Source organism: Astatotilapia calliptera, chromosome 16 (assembly GCF_964374335.1).
Source record: "Astatotilapia calliptera chromosome 16, fAstCal68.1, whole genome shotgun sequence".
Lineage (NCBI taxonomy): Eukaryota > Metazoa > Chordata > Actinopteri > Cichliformes > Cichlidae > Astatotilapia > Astatotilapia calliptera.
Genome location: NC_137437.1, coordinates 16,624,180 through 16,644,014, shown reverse-complemented (window position 1 = coordinate 16,644,014; position 19,835 = coordinate 16,624,180). Strand labels below are relative to the sequence as shown.

General features: G+C 42.5%; 2 protein-coding genes and 1 long non-coding RNA gene across 3 annotated transcripts; 2 read left to right on the top strand and 1 right to left on the bottom strand.

Moving 5' to 3' along the window:
* Positions 1-36: 36 nt before the first annotated feature.
* Positions 37-8,622, bottom strand: rab20 (RAB20, member RAS oncogene family). Its single transcript, XM_026145809.2, has 4 exons — positions 8,482-8,622; positions 7,588-8,033; positions 5,830-6,318; positions 37-1,263 (listed from the first exon to the last, which is right to left on the bottom strand). Exons 3-4 carry the CDS (start codon positions 6,017-6,019, stop codon positions 671-673), a joined length of 783 nt encoding a protein of 260 aa, XP_026001594.1. The 5' UTR covers positions 6,020-6,318; positions 7,588-8,033; positions 8,482-8,622; the 3' UTR covers positions 37-670.
* Positions 8,623-8,675: 53 nt separating this feature from the next.
* LOC113008420 (ATP-dependent (S)-NAD(P)H-hydrate dehydratase-like) lies at positions 8,676-13,972 on the top strand. The gene is made up of 11 exons (XM_026145801.2): positions 8,676-9,189; positions 9,302-9,742; positions 9,934-10,084; positions 10,180-10,225; positions 10,322-10,410; positions 11,209-11,317; positions 11,536-11,586; positions 11,677-11,781; positions 11,885-12,005; positions 12,120-12,243; positions 13,504-13,972. Exons 1-11 carry the CDS (start codon positions 8,676-8,678, stop codon positions 13,652-13,654), a joined length of 1,902 nt encoding a protein of 633 aa, XP_026001586.2. The 3' UTR covers positions 13,655-13,972.
* Positions 13,973-14,935: 963 nt separating this feature from the next.
* Positions 14,936-17,667, top strand: LOC145421060 (uncharacterized). Its single transcript, XR_013902330.1, has 2 exons — positions 14,936-15,155; positions 17,528-17,667. It is a non-coding gene; the product is annotated as an uncharacterized LOC145421060 (long non-coding RNA).
* Positions 17,668-19,835: the final 2,168 nt, after the last annotated feature.

Below are 19,835 nucleotides of genomic sequence, written 5' to 3'. Positions count from 1 at the left end.
ATTGTCCTTCTGAATCTCACAAAGCAGACTGCAAAGTGCAAAATAAAAAAATCTTTATTACGACAGAATGCTTAAAAATTCAAACACCTGTATTTTTATTTATTTATTTATTTTTAAATACACTCATCGAAAAGTTCCAAAAAGTGCAGATAAAATATAAAGATCAGTTTCAACAGTGACAGAACTCTAAAGTCTGATTAATAAAACCTTAAAATTCATCATAAACAGTGCAACGTGCAGCCTAACTAATTAGTGCTGTTACATGTGCGTGAAATTCTGGTGGCGAAACGCTGACAAACGGCAGTGATGTCTGTCCTCACGAGCACGTTTGGGCTATTAGTGCAGTTCGAGTCATTAAAGTGGAAAGTTTCAGAAACAAAGAGTGATAATGCGCCGTGCATTTTATGTCCCTTCCTTACAAAGAAACATGGGAAAAATCTCTCTGGACACTATGATCTTCACAGCATCAGAAGTGTAGATTTGTGTTTTACCAAGAGGTCATTAACACGGTTTGGTCTCAGTTAAGGCAAGAGGGGGAAAAAAAGAAAAAAGAAAGGAAAAGTACCATCACAGTATGCATTTGGTCATCAGACTATCCTGGTGATTGCCTTTGGTTAAAAATGAGCCTACAGGTGGCCTCCGCCTCCTCTTCCTCACCTCTCTTTGGCCCCTAACAGCAGCCAGATCTTCCCTTCTTGCTGCCGACCATCCTGCATTCCTCTAGATCCACAGTAGGAGATTTCTGATTCTCTTGCCTCTTCCTTAGAATGGAAGGCAGCACCAGATCAAACAGCGTCTCAAACAGGGTGTCCACGTTATAGCCGGTCTTGGCACTCGTCTCGAAGCACATCTTCTCTGCTGGCAAGCTGTTCTTTTCCTCCAGGCCCTTATAGCGCAGTATTCTCCCATAAAGAGCCACTGCATCCTCATTGATCACCTGCTTGCGAAGCATCACGCCAGGTAGGGATGTAGGGGAGGCCGGCGGCGTGGGACAACCAGACAGCACCTCGCACTCCTGGTTGCACTCAGTTCGGTCCTTGACTAGGCCATCTGAGTCGTGGCATAGCTGGGCTTTGGAGTCTGTGAGATCCGCCTTGTTTCCCACTAAGGCGTAGATGCAGTCATGGTTAGCGGTGTCAGTCAGGGACAGGAAGCGCTCCTCCAGCTCAGCTAGGCTCTGCCAGTTGGTGACGTCGTAAGTGAGGATGACTGCGGCTGCACCTCGACAGTACATGGATCCCAGACCGTGGAACTGTTCCCGGCCTGAGGAGACAAAGGCAGGTCAAAAGAGTGAGTACCGACTCACCACGAGCACTCATTTTTAAAAAAAAAGGAAAAAAGATTTTCTGTACGAGCAACGGAAAGACATTGTGTGACAGTCAGCAGTTTGAAAACAGAAACAATCTTTGTTATTGAAATATGCAGAATGCTTGAAAGGGCGCATTGTGTGAATCCAGTGCACTTTAACCTCTACAGACTTTAACAAAAACTTTCCCCACCGGGGGGCACTGTTTTACAAGTGAGTGCACTGAGATATTTTGGGATGTTTGTTGTTGTTGCATGTTGCAGCTTTTCATATTTCCTTCTAGCCTAACCCACAATTTAAGGGCAGGAGGTCGACTAATTGTTGTGGTTTTCTTCATATTATTGTTGAGTCTTTATCTTAGGATATAATGAAACTTGAGGCGACTGTTGGGATTTGGCGCTATATAAATAAAACTGAATTTAACTTCATTACTAGAGACTAGTAAGATGTACGTAACTAGATGTTTAAACATCAATGAACTTGCATAATTAATATTTGATTGAACATATTATTCTTATTTTGTTATGGCAGAACGGCAGTTAGTGGTTCAAGGATAACTGCAGCCCCCTCTCTCTCCCTCTGATAGTTGTAAACAAGTGAGGGGGGAAAGTAAACAGATGACACCCGAGCTAAACAGTGTGGTTCTGCAGTACTTCGACATAAAAAATATGTTTGTATAAGATGGAATATGACAAGGCAACCAAAGCCAGGCTGCGTCGTAAGTTCAATGTTTGACAAAGGTATTAATCCCAAACTCCTCTTAAAAAGATCGCTGAGACCAGTTTTTGTGTGTGTGTGTGTGTGTGTGTGTGTGTGTGTGTGTGTGTGTGTGTGTGTGTGTGTGTGTGTGTGTGTGTGTGTGTGTGTATGGTTTTCCATTCACAAACAGTCGTTTTATATTAGAATGCCAATCAGTCAACTGACAGGAGTGGGTGGATTTAAACGGTCTGGAATGTAATGCTGCTGAAGGCAAATGCTGCACTTCAACACCACCACAATCTACTGCCTTAAAAGTTACCATCAAGAACAGGAAGTGCCCCAATCAAACCCATTCATCCATCTTTTCTGCTTATCCAGTTCAGGGTCACAGTGAGGCTTGAGCCCATCCCAGCTATCACAGGCGAGAGCGCAGGGTAGATCCTGGACAAGTCGCATGTTGACCGCGGGGCTAAAAAACCGCCCACGCAGACACGGTGAGAACATGCAGACCTCCTTGCTGTTGCTTTGAGGTGAAAGTGTTAACCACCGTGCTTTGCAGCCTTTGTCAATCCATTCCAGGAAATAACTGAACATGCTAACCCTCACAAAGACAGATTTATAGCAAAGCTGTTTTGTTAGTGTGCTTACTTTGCTATACAAAACCTGGAAGCAGTATTTATGCATCTGCTGTGTTTTTTATCAAGTGATTGATGATTTATTAGTTTGTTTTCCCTAGCCATCATTTAAAGATACTGATGACAGACTCGTATATGAAAAAGAAAAGCAGCAAACGGTACTTTTTTTTCACCCCCCTTCTCATTGACAAATAAAGAAATTTCTTTTTTATTTCGTCAGCTCAAGTGGCAGGAATGTACAACAACTTACTCAGCTCCCCTGCTTCTCTGGGAAAATACTGCTACATGTAACTTTGGAAAAGACATGTTAAAGCACGGGGACTCAATTCCTCCTGTCATAACTTCATCATGTGACTTTTAAGAGGAAGAGGCCCGACAGCATGAAGGCCCGCACAACAGAATGTAACTGAAAAGACTAGTAAAGAAGCAGCCAGCTTAGAGTTTCACGGATTAACAAAAATAAGAACAACAGCACTCAAGACTTCCACACTATCACAGCTTTGTGGTGTATACCGAAATATCGGCAACAACTGAAACGACTCAGCGCTAACTGCACTCAACAGGGACTTGACACAGAGGTTGTGGAGTTGGGGAACACAGCCAGGAAATGGCTCACTGGTGACATGGCCAGACTTTCCTTATCTCGATGGTTCACCAGCTCCATTTCTGTGAAGTACATATTTGCCTAAGAAGGTTTGCCCTAATTCTTGTTTACACAACACTTGAATACAGTCAGCACCGAGCTTATTCACCAGCAGTTACTGGATTGTTCCTGTCACGACCAACAGAAAAGGCCAAATGAGTTTATCTGAATACACTGTGACACAATATTCAATATCACAGAGAAAAAACAAGCTGGCTCTGCCTATGAGAAACCCTCTATAATGAAGGGCGTTATTCACTTGGTGCATTATTAAAGGACAAATAACTGAAGAACTGACCTATATTTCACTGCACAGACAGAAATATAATGACTGACCTACATTTAACTCAATCAGTAATCATTTTAGTTTAGTCAGCAGGAAAACTGTTGGAGTTGTACTAATAATACTTTCATTTTCAGGTTACAGAGTCACAATAAAAACTTTCCTTTTGATTTCAAATCAAAACTTCAGTGGCTGTTTGTCCAATAAGTGAACAATTTCAGACACATAACATGTAAAACAGGGGTGCCAAACATAAGGCTCAAGGTCCAGAATCAGCCTGCAAAACACTCCAATGTGGCCTATTGAACGGCTTTTGAAATTTTGAAGGATGACATAAATTGTAGACTTTAGAATTCTTTTTTCAGCTTTTCCTACTGTAAAGAAAAGACGTTCCCATGACGATTCATACTACACCAATGGAAGTAAGTAATAGATAAACAATGAAATACTAGAAAGCTATAGGTTTTTTTTTTCAATATTTACTATACTAATTTCATATTTTCATGTTGCGTTAAAAAAATAAATTATCAATTAACAAAAATTTTTCTAATTTTCTAATTACAGTGTCCATTAGTCTGCACACTGAGCTAATGGAGTTTTTTCTATAATTTCACACATTTATTTCTTATAATTTAAGCCCAAAGCAGCATTTTTTAATCAAACAGAAAAACTGAGAATTCCCCCCCCCCAAAAAAAAAAAAAAAAAATCACAGTTCTTGTTCTTATGTTAAAATAGCTCAGTAATGTAAACTTAAACTTCTTTACACTGACAGAAAAGGGAGTTTCACTGGTCTTGCCCAGCTAAAATCAATGTAAAATAAGTTTGACATTCTTCATATAAAATGTAAAGTTTAATTTTCTGGTAAAAAATTACTATTAAAAAAAATAAAGAAAAATACCCTAAGCACTGGAGCCCAAAGCACAATTGAACACACACAGTCTAGTTTTAGGGGCTCCAAATTTATTCACACTTTTCCACCAAATCAGAAAAGCAGTGGTTGTATTTTCTGAAGCCTCGTACAAATACATGTGACCATTTCTGCAGAAGTACCCAGATGATATTTCTCTATCGGTTCACACTTGCACAAATTGAGCAACACAAGTCAAGACAAAACATGCTTCTTTCCTTGTTCAGCACAAAGGAGGTGAACATGGGAACTGATTTAAGAAATGGAGCATTTTCGGTAAATTAGGACAAAGGCCAGCATGTAAAAACATGTGGGGTTTGTCCAGGGGGTGTTTGTCTGCATAGTGGGTGATTTTCTGGCAGCACCTTTGAGTTTTAAAGAGAGAAGTTGTTTTTTGTGGGGGAGTTTTTGTGTGTGTTACTTTAATCAGTTACATTCATTATTAATACACTTTTGATTCTTCATGACTAAAATATCTGCCATTACCTGTGATGATAACAAACTAAAACTGATATTCTCTTGCTCTTTGAAAGCCCACTTATCAAAAAGAAAGAAAGACGAAAACTGGTTTGTTTTCCAGAATAGCTGACTGACAGATCTTTATGTCACAATTACCGTTAATACTGCATAATACCCAGAACAGATGTCCGTGTTTCTGATGTTGGTGGGACCATATATACGAAAGTTACTTCTTCAGGATTCCTCGTGGTTGAGATTCTCAAATAAATGAATAAATGAGAAATTAATCCCTACTTTTAGTTTTTTTTTCCCCCGAAGCATTTTTCTCCCTTGAGCCCAACTAACTGCAAAGATATCCTGGTGTCGCTTTTAATACATCATGCTTACAGTGCAGTATTGTGATAACATCATAATAGTGAGTAACGCATCATGATTGTACTGTAACATGAAATACTCCTTATCTTGACTTTTTTTTTTTTTAAATGGTAGAAATCTCTTTAATATGTCACTTAAAAGTCGTATTTTCTTTAAATATTAAAGTAGTCCCTTGAAGGGGAAGTGAAACGGACTTTTTTCCATGCAGACCAAATGAAAACTCCACTTATTTCCTATCTACCCACAGATCAATAAATACCATGCTTATTTTTGAGGAACTCGGTCAGCTTTTACGATAAGATCGACTCTGGAAATATTTTTAAAAAGTGACTAAAGCGAATAAAAGTCAGACTAAAAGCTTAGGCCGTCTGAACAGACAGAGAGGTCACATGGCAGTGATTACCTCAGATGAACGGATCATTCCTTATCAGGTAAACAAAGGCACTGAACCACCGGAAGAAGGCACGTTAAGAGTCTAGAGTAAACATTGGGGAAAGAGGGTAGAGTAAAGGATGGATTACCAGCTGTGTCCCATATTGAGATATTGTAAGGTCCCCATTGTTTGAGGAAAAATGCCCCTCCGACGGTGCTGACGGTCTCTTTGAACTTCCTCTCCATGTACCTGTGGAGCAGCGACGTCTTCCCCACGTTCATGTCTCCCAGGAGAACAACCTTGACGTCAGGCCTCTTCATCTTCGACACCTCGGGCATGACGCTGGCTTGTTCGGGTCCCGCTATTTTATTTCTCTGACGCTCGGAGCGAAGACGCGCTCTAACTCGTGAAAAACACCGCAGGCTGGTCGCGAATTCCTCTGACAAACGTCATTTTCTGAACGAAAGTTCACTTCTGATAACGTGTCTATCCGGTGTTAGCTCATTCTCAAATCTGCTGTCCAAGTCCGAACTTCAAAAAGTCACTGAGGTAAAACAGGAAGTAGATGACGAGCCGCAGACCAACGAGGAGAATTTGCTCTGAACCGTGTCTTCCAGGTGGAGGACGTGGGCGGCCTCTAGTGGACAGTGGGAACAAAATAATAATAATAATAATAATAATAATAATAATAATAATAATAATAATAATAATAATAATAATAATAATAATAACTGTGCCTAAGTCAAATAAGTTTAAGTGTATAGGCTGTATATTCTGCTGGGAAATAATCATAAATAAAAACTACTTAGTCAATATTGGTATTATTAAAAAAGATTGAGGGCAGCCTTTTGAGTAGGACAATTTTCCACACAATGACAAAAAAAGGGACAGAGTTGCATTGAAACTACAAAGACCCCTGTCTGATTTTCTTCTTCTTCTTTCATTAAAATGCACTGACAGCAAATATTACATAATATACCTCTCCTCAAAGCATTCCTTATGGTTATATTTATGCCTTTAGTGTGGTGTTAGTAGCAGTCTCCAAGGCTTAAGTGTGATTTGAGTGGTCAAGCCTGAAGTTGTTTTATGCCTACCAGACAAAACCCAGGGAGAAAAGTAAAACTGTCTATAATTCCGATTTGTAATTAGTCGGTGGGCGGGTATTAGTTTTCAAACTAAGCATAACACACATTCTTCTGGGATTTTACGCTCTCTTAGTGGTATACGTGTCGCTTAATTGTGTTTTTCTGTTAGTTTGGAGGATTAAAAAATATTTTTTTGTTGTCAGGCTGAGACAAATGGCTAAAAAATGCCAATGTGGACTTTAAAATCTGGACCAAAAACATGATGATGATGATGATGATGATTATAATTATTAGCTGAGAAATAAATATTCATTCACTTTATGCCAATGGCCTGCCTAAAATGTAGACTGATATTTGTAAGAAAGTAAAAAATATTCAACAATCATGTTTCTGCTTCGATCGAAACATGTGATCTATTCACAATAAATATAACAATAACTAGAAGAAAGTTAGATAAACAGTTACAGTTACAAAATATTTTAATTTAATTTAAATGAAGACTTGATAAATAAAAATAGGCTACACTTTCTGCGTAAAATATTTTTTTTGACATGCTTCTAAAATTATGTGTGTATGGAATCTCGTGCCTGACAGTTCACGTGTGTTCGCCTGTTACCACCTCTACACTTTCATAGTGCATAGTAGGACTGACCTCCTGAAGAGTTCTTTATGGCAGAGGGGTTGAATAATGAGTATTAAAAAATACAAAACTTCTAAAAACAGAGGCAAACAGACGGTTATACTTGCAATATGGCTGGAAAAAAAACTTAAAATCAGCACAAATAGATGAAAACTGCAAATAAACTTAAAAACATCTGCACCTTATTACTCTTCTGTGTGTATTTTGATGTGTGCTTCATTTTATTATGGAGGAGGGCTTGTTGTCTCAGAATCCGGCCCTGCTGAAGCAGCGCATGCTTAAACCTGCTTCCGGTTTGATGGCTCGTCGACAGCAGATTTCACCCTCAGCCCACTTGGATGTAGGAGTGTCCGAGCAGCCTTTAAAGGCATCACACGCTTCCTGTAGTACTGCGCTGGGTTATAGGGCGCCTCATGATCAGGCTAACTTGCGTTCACTTGTCGGCGTTGAAGCGCAGCTCCAGTTTAGGTAAGGACAGCTGAGTGCCACAGAGGGCTGTGCAGCCCGTGATAAAGCTCCGAGAGTGGGTGACTGCAGTCAGACAAACAATGAGAGCATGCCTCAACAGATTCAAGCGCTCGCTTTTTGCTCGATCCCAGTTGCACTGTCGCTTATCGCCGCCTTGGCCTGTTTAAACGAGAAAGGTAAAAGAGACTGACGTTATCTCAAAGTTTTACTTCATTAAAACTTAGCTTTAGACTGTAACGTTAGGTGAGCCGTTAGAGTCGTCCAGTGCTCTCCGTGTTGGCCGAGCAGCTGACAGTTTGGCTCGTTGTTGAGGTGAGGTGGGTCTCTAGGACCCCGCAGAAATGCGTTCGCGGGGCGGGGGACCAGGCGGAGAAAGGTGAAGTTAACCTCAAAGGACTGATCAGAGGTCAGTTTGGACATTTACTCGATGTAGTGTTACCGCTTGAAAACGGCTCTTGTAGCCGATCTCCTGTCGGTTTATCCCAGAGCTACGCATTTTGACGACACGAATGAGATAAACACAGAAGGCTAGGCTTTTAGCTAGCTAACAAATAGTTTGACCTGCACACGTTGTGATGATCTTCAAGTTTAAGACCAAAATTATTACCCCGGCTGGTCCTTCTGAGCTAGCGAAATGGCCGTTTGTCGTTGTTTGGGCTGACGGTGGTCCGCGGCATTGATGCGGCTGAGCGCAGAGACCCAGAGCAAACGGCCGTCATAATCCGCAGTGTCAACATCTCCAATCAACTTATTCCCCGGGGGTGGAGGTTACGCCGGGAGACGGCCTGTTTTGGATCAGCTATGCAAGCGAACACAACGCGGGGCTTCCTCTGGTCGGACGTGGAGACGAGGACGCTGCTGAACATCTGGGGAGAGCAGGACATCCAGGCGGCGCTGGATGGAAACTTCCGAAACAGCTTCGTGTACCGCGACGTCTCCCGGAGGCTGGGAGCCATGGGGTTTGAAAGGACGCCCGAGCAGTGTAGGGTGCGGATCAAGAGCCTCAAGAGGCAGTACTTGTTGGCGAAGGAGGGCAATCTGCGGAATAATGGGCAGTATCACAAGATCTGCAAGTTTTATGACACCATGGAGAGGATTTTGAGTAACCGGCCGAGTCTGGACGCCCAGGAGTTTATAGACAGCGGTGCGGGAGGAGAGGAGGCCGTCGATGGCCCGGAGGAGGATGGGGAAGATGCTCAGGATGCTTACTCTGAGAGCACAGGGGAGTGTCCTTATCCCGCTGAGACTGAAGTCAAGTTGGAATACCCAACTGTTCCCATCCCCATTCCGGTTAAAGTGACAGTGGGGAGTAATGGTGAGTCCAACCTTATCCACTATCACTTTTTCGTGGCTTTATCATGTTTCAGTGCCTCGAGTGTGACTCGAGTATGTGTGCTAACATAATGTCACACCCTTCTCCACTTCAGGGACTTGTGCGAAGCCGCCTAACAGCAGCCAGTCGGCCAGCTGTTTGTCAGCCAGAGCGCCCAAACGGCCCAGGAAGCGACGCGCCAATTTCCCCATGGAGAAGCTGATGGAGCAGTTCCTGGAGCAGAGCGCCCAAGCCGAGGACAACTTCTACCGGATGGAGGAGCAGCGCTTGCAAGCAGAAGACCGGCGCCGGGAAGCTGAGCATGCCCGGGAACTGCAGATGCTTCAGATGCTTGGCCAGATGTTCGCCAGCATCTCCTCCTCCGGCTCAGCATCCGCTCCGTCCAAGACGGCGAATCCTGGCCGCGCTCCGGTCATTTCCAGTACCTCCCCGTCGCATACACGTGGCCACTCCGGTCATCCCAAACGCCCTTCGCCCCAGACAGACTCTCTCACACAGCAGAATCCATTTCTGAGCGCAGACCCTCAGGCGTTAGGTATTTAGTTCCGGCGCTACGCGTGAAGCCTTGATGTGGAGAGAAACCTGAAGGCAGATTAGCTGTAACGTGAAAGATCACACTCAGTTATTATTCTTATTTTGGATCGTGTTAGTGTGTTTTTGTTGTCGACCACAGTGGTTTGAAACTCGCTCGTACGCTGAACACTCTCACTTTGTTTACCTCCTCAGTTTTTGAGCGCTTCTACGGTTTGGGCTCCACGTCGCACAGAGGTATGGAGGATGACATCCTGCCACTGGTAAAGAACATAGTCCCTCCGCTGACATCCAAAAAACACAAGGGACAAGATGGACGTATTGGGATCATTGGAGGATGTCAAGAGTATGTTGCATAAAAGATTCCTGCATGATTTAAAAGAAAAAAACAAATTCAGTGGAACATTTGCCCTAATTTCTCTTCATCTCTAATCTCTAAAGCTACACTGGAGCTCCTTACTTTGCTGCCATCTCTGCTTTAAAAGTGGTAGGCAGTAAAGCTTGACTATCAATTTTGTCCATTCATTTTTTAATTTTTTTTTCTAATTGTATATTGTATATACATTTTTTTTCTCATCTCCAGGGGGCTGACTTGTCTCACGTGTTCTGCACCAAAGATGCTGCAGTTGTAATCAAATCATACAGCCCTGAGCTCATAGTCCATCCAGTTCTGTAAGTACAGAGCCAATAATAATCTTTCTGTAGGATTTGAAGTAGCTGGTAGCAGTTGGATCATTGAGAGTGCAATGGTGTGTATTTATTAGCATTATGCACTGGTATTTGGATGCATTCACAAATGTTACACAGTGTGTAATTGCAAGCAAAAACATCAAAGTTTACCCAGGCTTTGTGGCGAGGCATACGATTTTCAAAATAAATAGTTGCGCACGTCTTCTTTTTTTGTTGTGAGTTGTAATGTTATTTGGAGCCAAATTCTGCATTTCACTATCATCACTCTACTCCGTTGTATTAAACGTTGCGTGTTATAATTAACACGCTTCTTTCTCACAATGATTCTGTAATCACTGTCCTAAATATTTAAATTTCTGACATTTGTCAGATCATGAACAGGTAGTGTCATAATTCTGGGTATTCTGTCAGTGTGACAGTACAAACCTTCACAGCTCACGCTTACTTGTCGTGGCTGGAGCGGCTTGGGAACCTTACAGTAACATTGATGACTGCGTTTCAGTTTGGTGAGCCTGTGCCAGTGTGCTCTTAGAAAGCCATTATTAGCTTGTTATAGCAAAAAAATGTTAAAAGGCTCATTCTCTACAAGAGGCACTTACAGAAAACATTAACATCGACTGCTTTCTATTTGTGTTTGCTCACTTCAGAGACCCGTTACAGTGTTATCAGTCTTCACTTTGTGTGTGTGTGTGTGTTTTCCTTGCAAACTAATTGGAAAATTTGGGATTAATTGTGCATTCCAGCATGTCTGACAATCTGTGTGTATGTGTGTGAATGAAGGGACAGTCCTAACGCAGTGGAAGAAATAGAAAAATGGCTTCCAAGACTACACGGACTTGTGGTGGGACCAGGCTTAGGAAGAGAAGACTTATTATTGAAAACAGCAAAGGCACGTGGAGCACATTCATTCTTCCTTGCGCTTAACACAGTCTCTGCTACTCTGCTAGATACTTCTGCATAAGCATGGCGGACTAGTCTTATTGCTAGCACTTGTTATAGCACAAGTGTTACTGGTGGCTGATAAATTACTACTTCTTTTTTTCCCCCCACCCCAACGGAAGGCTTATTAAAGACAGACCCTGTGCTCTCTCTCTCTCTCTATTTCAGGAGGTCATTGAGAAGTCGAAAGCAAGAGATATCCCCATAGTCATTGATGCAGTAAGTCTTGATAAAATAAAGTCCCAGATGTGGAGCGGAAGGTGTTTCATTTGCTAAGTCATACATAGTGTGTGTGATCATTCTTAACAGGATGGATTATGGCTGGTTACACAGCAACCATCTGTTATCCAAGGGTACCAGAAGGGCATCCTTACGCCTAACTTCATGGAATTCACTCGATTGTATGAGGCATTGGTAAGTTTCTTGGCACATTTCAGTCCCACTCACTAGTTGACAGCAAATAACATGTGATCTTCTATGCTGATGTGTGTCTTTTTACCTTGTCTGTGTGCATTAGCACCATGAGCCCATGGACAGCAGTGATTATCAGCGGAGCGTCATGCAGCTCAGTGTAGCTATGGGCAACCTCACCTTGGTGCTGAAGGGGGAGCAGGATTTCATCACAGATGGCAGCAAAGGTTGGCATCAAACAGAACGTGCTTTAATTTCTTCCGGCTGATCGTTCACTCTGTTTATTCTCAGATGCTTCGGAGCTCCTTTTGTGACGCTGTGTCGTGTGCTGCTGTTTGTAGTGTACTCATGCAATTTAGAAGGCAGCGGGAGACGATGCGGTGGACAGGGGGATCTCCTTTCTGGATCTATGGGAGTGCTGGCACACTGGGCCCATGCTGCTTCCACAGCAGGAATGATCAGAAGGTGAAGGCATGATTTTTGCTTTTTGTGCTATGTTTTTTTTTTTTTTTTTTTTTTTGCCTGTCCCATTTGGTTCTTTAGCCATCAGAATTGTTGTCTGAAGACCAACAAGGATACCCAATGGATTTACTTTGCCAAATGGATCATCGTGGCATTGCCGTATTGGTCCATTTGGTCGATCTTTGTTTTTATTATTTATTATATTTTATTTTCGGATGTTACAGACGGGACAGACATGCGTGAGGGATAGGAAAAGAAAGAGGAAGGAAAGGAAAAACAGAAGGGGAGAGGGACAGTGAGAAAGGGGGGGAGAAAAAAAAGTAAAAATCTCCTGGATCACCTGTTGAGAGAAGAATAGAAAACAAGCAAAAAAACAAAAAAAACAAAGCAACATACTAAACACAACACCATCGCATTAATCTAGCTAAGTGTAAACAGCAGTAAATACTAAATATTCAATGTTGTTGTGCAGCACGCAGGACAGTTGTGCTTCGAAGTAGCGGCCAAGAAAGGTGTAATTTAAGTCTACGAGCAGTGAACACCCGTGTGCATACCTGTGTGGATCAGCGTGCTTGTATTCCAAAGGTTTCTCCATGTAACGATCTGCTAGGGAGTGTGGAGGGGCCACAGCCCCGTCCTCCAGGGTATGAAGCAGGTATGGAGGAGATCAAAACTCCAGATATCCAGAGGCCCCCAGAACACAAGAGACCATGGAAGACCAACAGAGGGGCAGCCGCGCCACTGTCCCAGTAAGAGCTGAGGAGAGTCCCAGATGAGGGTTCACTCAGCAGCCGCGGAGCAGAAGCTAGGGGGAGTTGCAGTGACGCGCCCGTGAGCTCCGCCGGCAGCCAGCTGTGCCTGAGTGACCGAGCCCCAGGCCGAGAGGCCGGGGGCACCCCACCTCCGAAGTGGACCGAGCGAGCCCCAGGTTCCAGGCCCCGATAAGCGGCCGCCAAGGAGTGAGCTATGTTTGAATGAATGTATAGGCCAAGCTTTTCAGGGCTCAATGGATAAAAAAATAGTTTTTTTTAAATATATTTACACACATTACCTACAGAGTGCACTGATTTACATGCTGAGAGTGTATAAAAATTATCACCAAACGTTCTAACCACTTCTCTCGATGATTTTTTTGGCTTTTCCTATGTAATGAATGCATAAAGTGTGATGTTGCACAGAGAAATGTACGTGTTCACTTTATTTGGATGTATATTCTCTTTTTTTTTTTTCCCCCCCTTCTTCTTTCCCTTTGCTCCCCTATAGTATGAATCCATCAGTGGTTGCTGCATTTGGTGCTTGTTCGCTCACCAGGCAGTGCAACAGTCAAGCATTCCAGCGGCACGGCAGGTCCACCACCACGTCAGACATGATCCAGGAGATCAGCTCAGCCTTCAAAAAGCTGTTCGAAAGCTAAAAACAGTCAGCGATGCAAACAGTTGTAAAAAGAGAATAAATTTTACGCTCCTAACGTAACCTTTTTGGGATTGAAAGAAATGTTCTTCTTTAGCTGAATTTTAATGACTGATTTGAACCCGGAATCGAAATTTGGTGCAAAATATACACACTGACATGTTGTTTGTGTTGTGTTTAATGGAAAAGTAACAAAAAGAAAACCACTAGTTGAATAATGAATGCCTTCACCAAGCCCACCAAAGAGACTGAGACATTAGGATGAATGGGCTCACACTAAACCAGAAACCTGTATACGTTTTGAAATAAATTATAAATGTGATTTTGTTTGTTTGTTTGTTTGTTTGTTTGTTTCGACAAAGTTCTTAAAAGCCATCATGGAAGTATTACTGGGTGAGTGACTGCAGAAAACGTGACTTTTATAGAGTCAGTGGGGAATATTAACTTGTAAAGTCCATGAAAACCGATACCTGCTGGACAACAAAGTGTTTTGGTTGGTTGCAGCATCGTAAACCTAAAAGCAGAAGAGTGAGGCGTGTGTGATTCGTGTAAAGTATGCGGCGCATGCGCATAGCTGAATTAGCCGACAGCTAGCTCCGTTGTTGCGAGTCCACCGTAGTTACACACACACACGCACTACCTAGCGTTAGCAACAAGACCCACAGCAGCATCACAGAGTCTGTAAGGTTAACTCGGAGTATTCACAGGTAAGTTTACTCACCCTCCGCTTATATGGCAACTGAATGTGTGTGGCGAGGTATCTGCTCTGTATTTCCGTAAGGATTGGAGCTGAATTTCGTTTAGTATTGTTATAAGCTAGTCGGCTAATCCAGCTAACAGACACGCCGAAGCCAACGCGTAAAGACCACTTTAAAGTGCCAAAGCAGTAAAAGACCATTCTGTTTGTCCGCGTTGTGTTAGCTAGAATTGTCCGTAAATGTTCAGTGGGTGCTTAATGTGTTGAAGGTGAAACGTATTCACTTCGGTGACCGTTGTTCAAAGCGTTGTTTGCAGTGTTGGGGAGTAACGGAATACATGTACCGCCGTTACGTATTTAAAATACAAAATATGAGTAACTGTATTCCGTTACAGTTAACGTTTAAAAAGGTGGTATTCAGAATACAGTTACTTTGTTGAAATAAATGGATTACACGGCGGTACTTTCCTGTTTCATATTGTCGCGGGTCAGGACTGTTTGGGTTTTGTTTGACAGCTACGTGCTGTTGTTCCAGGCGGCAGCGTTACGGTTGCCATGGTTACAGGGCGACGCTCTCTCTCTCTCTCTGCGATTGTGTGTTTCCTGGGTGAGAGAGAGCGCCTTTTCGTTGTTGTTGTGCTAAGCTAACGGGCAGAATGCTACAAGCATAGCTCTAAAGAATGTAGCATCGTGGGCAGTGTAGTCCGTGCTGCAGGGAGAATGGACTGCCATACACGTTATGTGTCTGTGAGCGCGAGGAGGGAGAATAACGTTTACACCGTAACTTTAAGCTAGCACCATAAAGACGGTAAAACACGTAATAATATCTACAAATGCATCTTAAAGCTGTTATATTAGCACTCTGTGTATTACTAACATAACCACATTAACATTACTGACACTCGCTGCCTTTTAATAGTCATTCTATAAATGCTGTCCGTGTAAATGGTCTTACCTGTAAACACTGCATATCCACCGGATTCCAGCCAGAGTGGATTCTGGAGTCTTCCACGCTCCTGTTAGTGATCCTCCATCTGGATGGATGAGAACAACCTTCTGAACAATCTAGCAGGAGATGGCCCATATCTATGGGACTGATTTGTGCCAATAACGCCCATTGTATGGACTGATAACAGCCGAAGTGGGTGAATAAAGTCACCCAGTAGCTAGCTGTGCCATTACCCAGCATACATCACTCCCTCCATAAATGCAATAAACCATACAAAAGTATCGTTCTACCTGTTTTTCAGGTAGTTGTTTACATTATATAATTTATTGTGTTCAGTATACGTCACTACAATGTGATTTCGGAAATATACGGACAACAGGCTCTTCCGCGGCAATCTCTTCAATCGGAGGACCCTTCACGTCAATTCCCGACGCGAGGGGGGTACCCTGCGCGTCCATAAGTGCAGCAGAGGGAGCCTGACCATGCGTCACACGTTTAACGAGTTGGGAGTGAGAACGTGTTGCCCACACCGATAAAATATATTTGCTGTTTTAATAACGTTTAATTTCCACTGTATGAGCTCATCTTGTGTTACATCCTTGAGAGAGAGACCTGCGGCTGCCTCCTTCCTTTGGCTCCTTGGGTGTCTTTATCTGAGCATCACTTTTGCTTCCACTATGACGCCCCTGGTAGCAACATTTAACTTTCAAGGCTGTTTACAATCAGAAAAAAAAGTCTCAGTTTTGAGCGTAATCAGCTCTTAGTTATTCTGACCTCACCACAGCGCCATCGACACGACGTCTGTGTGCAGACTCATGACCGTCATGTCACACGTAGTAGAACACATGAGAGAGATGCTGGTTCATCACAGCCATAAATATGTTACAAATGAAGACATTTCACTATGTTCAGATACCGGATTTAGTGCTACATGTGGTATTTTAATAGAAAAGGCTGCGAGACAGTGTTTGGATCCCCGTTTTTTCATGTTGTCTGCAAATCTCAAAAGTGAGTGTTAAACTTTAACCTTACCTGTTCGCTGCAATAAAAATACAGATTTGTTAAAAAGTTATGTTTGTTATAACAGTAAGAATATGCTTACCTAGTTTTGCTATGAACATTTGTAATTGTCATGGTCCTGGGTTGCTGAATCAGTGTTTTGAGTTTATTTTCTAGTTTCTTCTGTTTTTGTATTCGCTCTTAGGGGCTGGGTCTTGTGTTTAGTGTTTCTGTTATCCCTCCCTGTTTCCTTTCCTGGTGTTCTTATTTTGAATGGTAAATGGCCTGGATTTATATAGCGCTTTACTAGTCCCTAAGGACCCCAAAGCGCTTTACATATCCAGTCATCCACCCATTCACACACTGGTGATGGCAAGCTACATTGTAGCCACAGCCACCCTGGGGCGCACTGACAGAGGCGAGGCTGCCGGACACTGGCGCCACCGGGCCCTCTGACCACCACCAGTAGGCAACGGGTGAAGTGTCTTGCCCAAGGACACAACGGCCAAGACTGTCCAAGCCGGGGCTCGAACCAGCAACCTTCCGATTACAAGGCGAACTCCCAACTCTTGAGCCCCAAGATTAAGTTAACTTTCGTTTATGTTTGAAATTATTGGGTTGATTTTTGTTTATATTTTTCAACGAAATAAACGCCAGAACTTAAAAGGCCGTGACACTGGTACTCATTTCTTGTCGTCTCACTGCCCTCGTTCTTTTCGCCTCCGTGCTCCCCTGGTTCATCTTCGCTCACTTCATCTGCACTTGGCTAGTTTTATTCTTCTTCGCTTGCACAGCCAAGACGAACTTCATGGAAAGTCCTTGTGGAGAATGGCTTCATCGAGCCACTGTTGGCCTCATTTGGTATTTCGACTGGTTTAATTTTGCCGAGGTGAAGACGCGGTACAGGACTGCGCCGTTTCACCGGTTTATACTGAGTGATATTTGCATCCTCTGTGCTGTGTGGTGCTGGAAGATGAGCACACATCCTCCTGATTTTGTGAAAGAGCCCGTGTCAGCTTTAATTATTGCTGCCAGAATCTCCTCCAATGATTACATCCCGCGGTTAAAGGATTTTTCTGTTGTTTATTGTTTAGTTTAACTGTTGTTAGCTTGCCACATTCTTGCCTTAGTACTAGCAACTGGGAAGATATGTGCTATTTAGCCAACTTCTGGTCTTACAGCGACCCCTTGTGGACCCTACTAATTATAGTATTACCTGTTTCTGTTTCCAGACAACCATGCTTATAGTCACCTATACTGCATCTGCCACAATTATAAGTGCATATCTGGCTGTATCACGGTTGGATTAATCATGGCAAGCCCTGCTGTAACCAGTTCTTCTGTGAAGCTTCATTAAAGACGGTGAACTAAACTCCTGGACTGCTGCAGTCTTTCTGACCCAAGACTTAGGCCAGACTTGTATACCCAGCACTTCCAGTTCATATATATTCTACACAAATGTTTATCAGTTGAAGAATCAGACTCCTTTTAAACATTATATTTGTACTAAATGTGTATGTAAATATGGTGTCTGTATATTTAATGCCTATATTTGTGACTGTGTTTCTGTTGTAGTTTATTCCTGTATGAATGTTAAATACTTGACTGAAAGTATTCAAAATGTATTTGCATTGCTTTACAGAAAAAGGGAAAAATCGTAGGACTGTGGGGGAAAGAGTGATTACCTCAGTTAAACAACTCGTGTAATTATATTAGGTTCATCTTTAAGGAACTCTGCATGTCTCCAAACAGCTTTGAATGTCTTTGAAATGAGAATAATACAAATAGAAAAAGAAAAAAAGTGGACACATGCAGACAAAGTAAAGAGATGAATATTCAGTAAGCTATAAAGATTCAAAGGTCTCTCAGTTTTTCTCAAATGTGTGTGAGGACTGCTTGTTTGTATTCTTGGATGCACTTAGTAAATCCAACAGCTCAGCTATTTGTTGTTTGTTGTTTTTAAAAGTTGCAGGAAGAACAAACTTCTTAAATAGTAAATGAAACAAAGCACAAATGCAAAGTTGTTGTTTTTTTTTTTCATTTTTTTTTTATTTTTTTCTGTTTTTTAACTCAAAATGTCCTGTTGTAACTGGACTTTTTGAGTTAAGAAACAGACCAAATCTCAACAACACTTCCCTCATGGTGCTTTATAATGTAAAGTCAAGACCCTACAATAATGCACAAAGACTCCAATCCCCTAGAGCAAGCACTTTGGCGACAGTGGGAAGGAAAAACTCACTTTTAAAAGAGAGAAACCTCCGGCAGACCCAGGCTCTAGGATGGGGTGGCCATCTGCCTCGGCCAGTTGGTGATGAGGGAAGGAAGTTGGGAGAAGAAGAGTAGTGATTTTTAACCACTCTGGTTTCAAAATTAAATTTAGAAAGCCCAATTGAAATGAATATTCACATGCACGTGTTGGTTCGATTTTAGCGTGCACATGAGAAAGCCCTAAAGATGATGTTTTGGCTCCTCAATTTTGCATGTTTTTTGAAGCTGCTGACGATTGCTTCATCCATTACTGGGTTTCTTGACCACATTAAGAGCATTGGAGAATCCCACCTGTCATGGAGTTCATTGTATATTGTCAGGGCGAGTTCTCCAATGTTCTCCAAGGACATTTTGTACTTTTTTGACAAAATTTTGTCCCAGATCTTCTGGAAAAGCCTCTCTACAATAAACTCGGATGCTACTGGATTCAGTGTCATCGTCTCATTTCCTTCGCTCATGGCGTGCATTACCAGATCTTTGGTCACATTTTTTACAACTTCCTTGTACTCTTGCCTGTCTTTAGAGACACTGAGTACTCTTGGTGGTAATGCCAAGAGGTGTTTGGTGAAGATTGAGACGGTAATATTGTCAAGCTGCTCCCTCAGGTTAAAAATCAAAAGGTTTTCTTTGCAGTTGTGTGTGTTGCAAAGATCCTTGAGAATGGCCTTGCCCACATTAAAAATGCTGTCGTGGGATAAATTCAAGTGTTTCTCCTCAACTTCAGGCCAGATTTTCTCAATCAGACGATGGCTGATGCAGTTAGGAGTGAGGCGCTCTGTGAAGATCTTGTATTTGGAGGAGACTTTTTCTTTGGCCAGTAAAACCACCAACTGAATAACCCAGTTGACGCGCACCTTTTTCTGCAGCTTCAGTGTCTTTTCCAAAGCTGAAGCTGGAGCCCGATTGGTCTCATCTTTGAATACAAACTGCACTTCTTCTAACACTTGTTTTTCCTGTTCAGTTTGTCTCTTTGCGTCCTCTACCATTGTCTTCTCCTCTGACAGTGCTGCCTGTGCTTCATTCACTGCTTTTTTGGCCTCTTCACACTCTTTCTTTGCCAGTTTGGCCGTTTCTTCGAGTGCATTTTTCACTTGGTTCAGTTCAGCTTTTTCTGTGGCGTTTGAAACCATCAACTGAACAACTTTGTTGACACACAACTTTGAGGAGGAATCTGGGGTTGCCGTGTCGTTTTTCTCTGTCTTAGCCTCGGCTAATGGCTCTGTCTGCTCGTCCACTTTGTTCTGCATTTCTTTCGTGTCCTTCACCACTTTC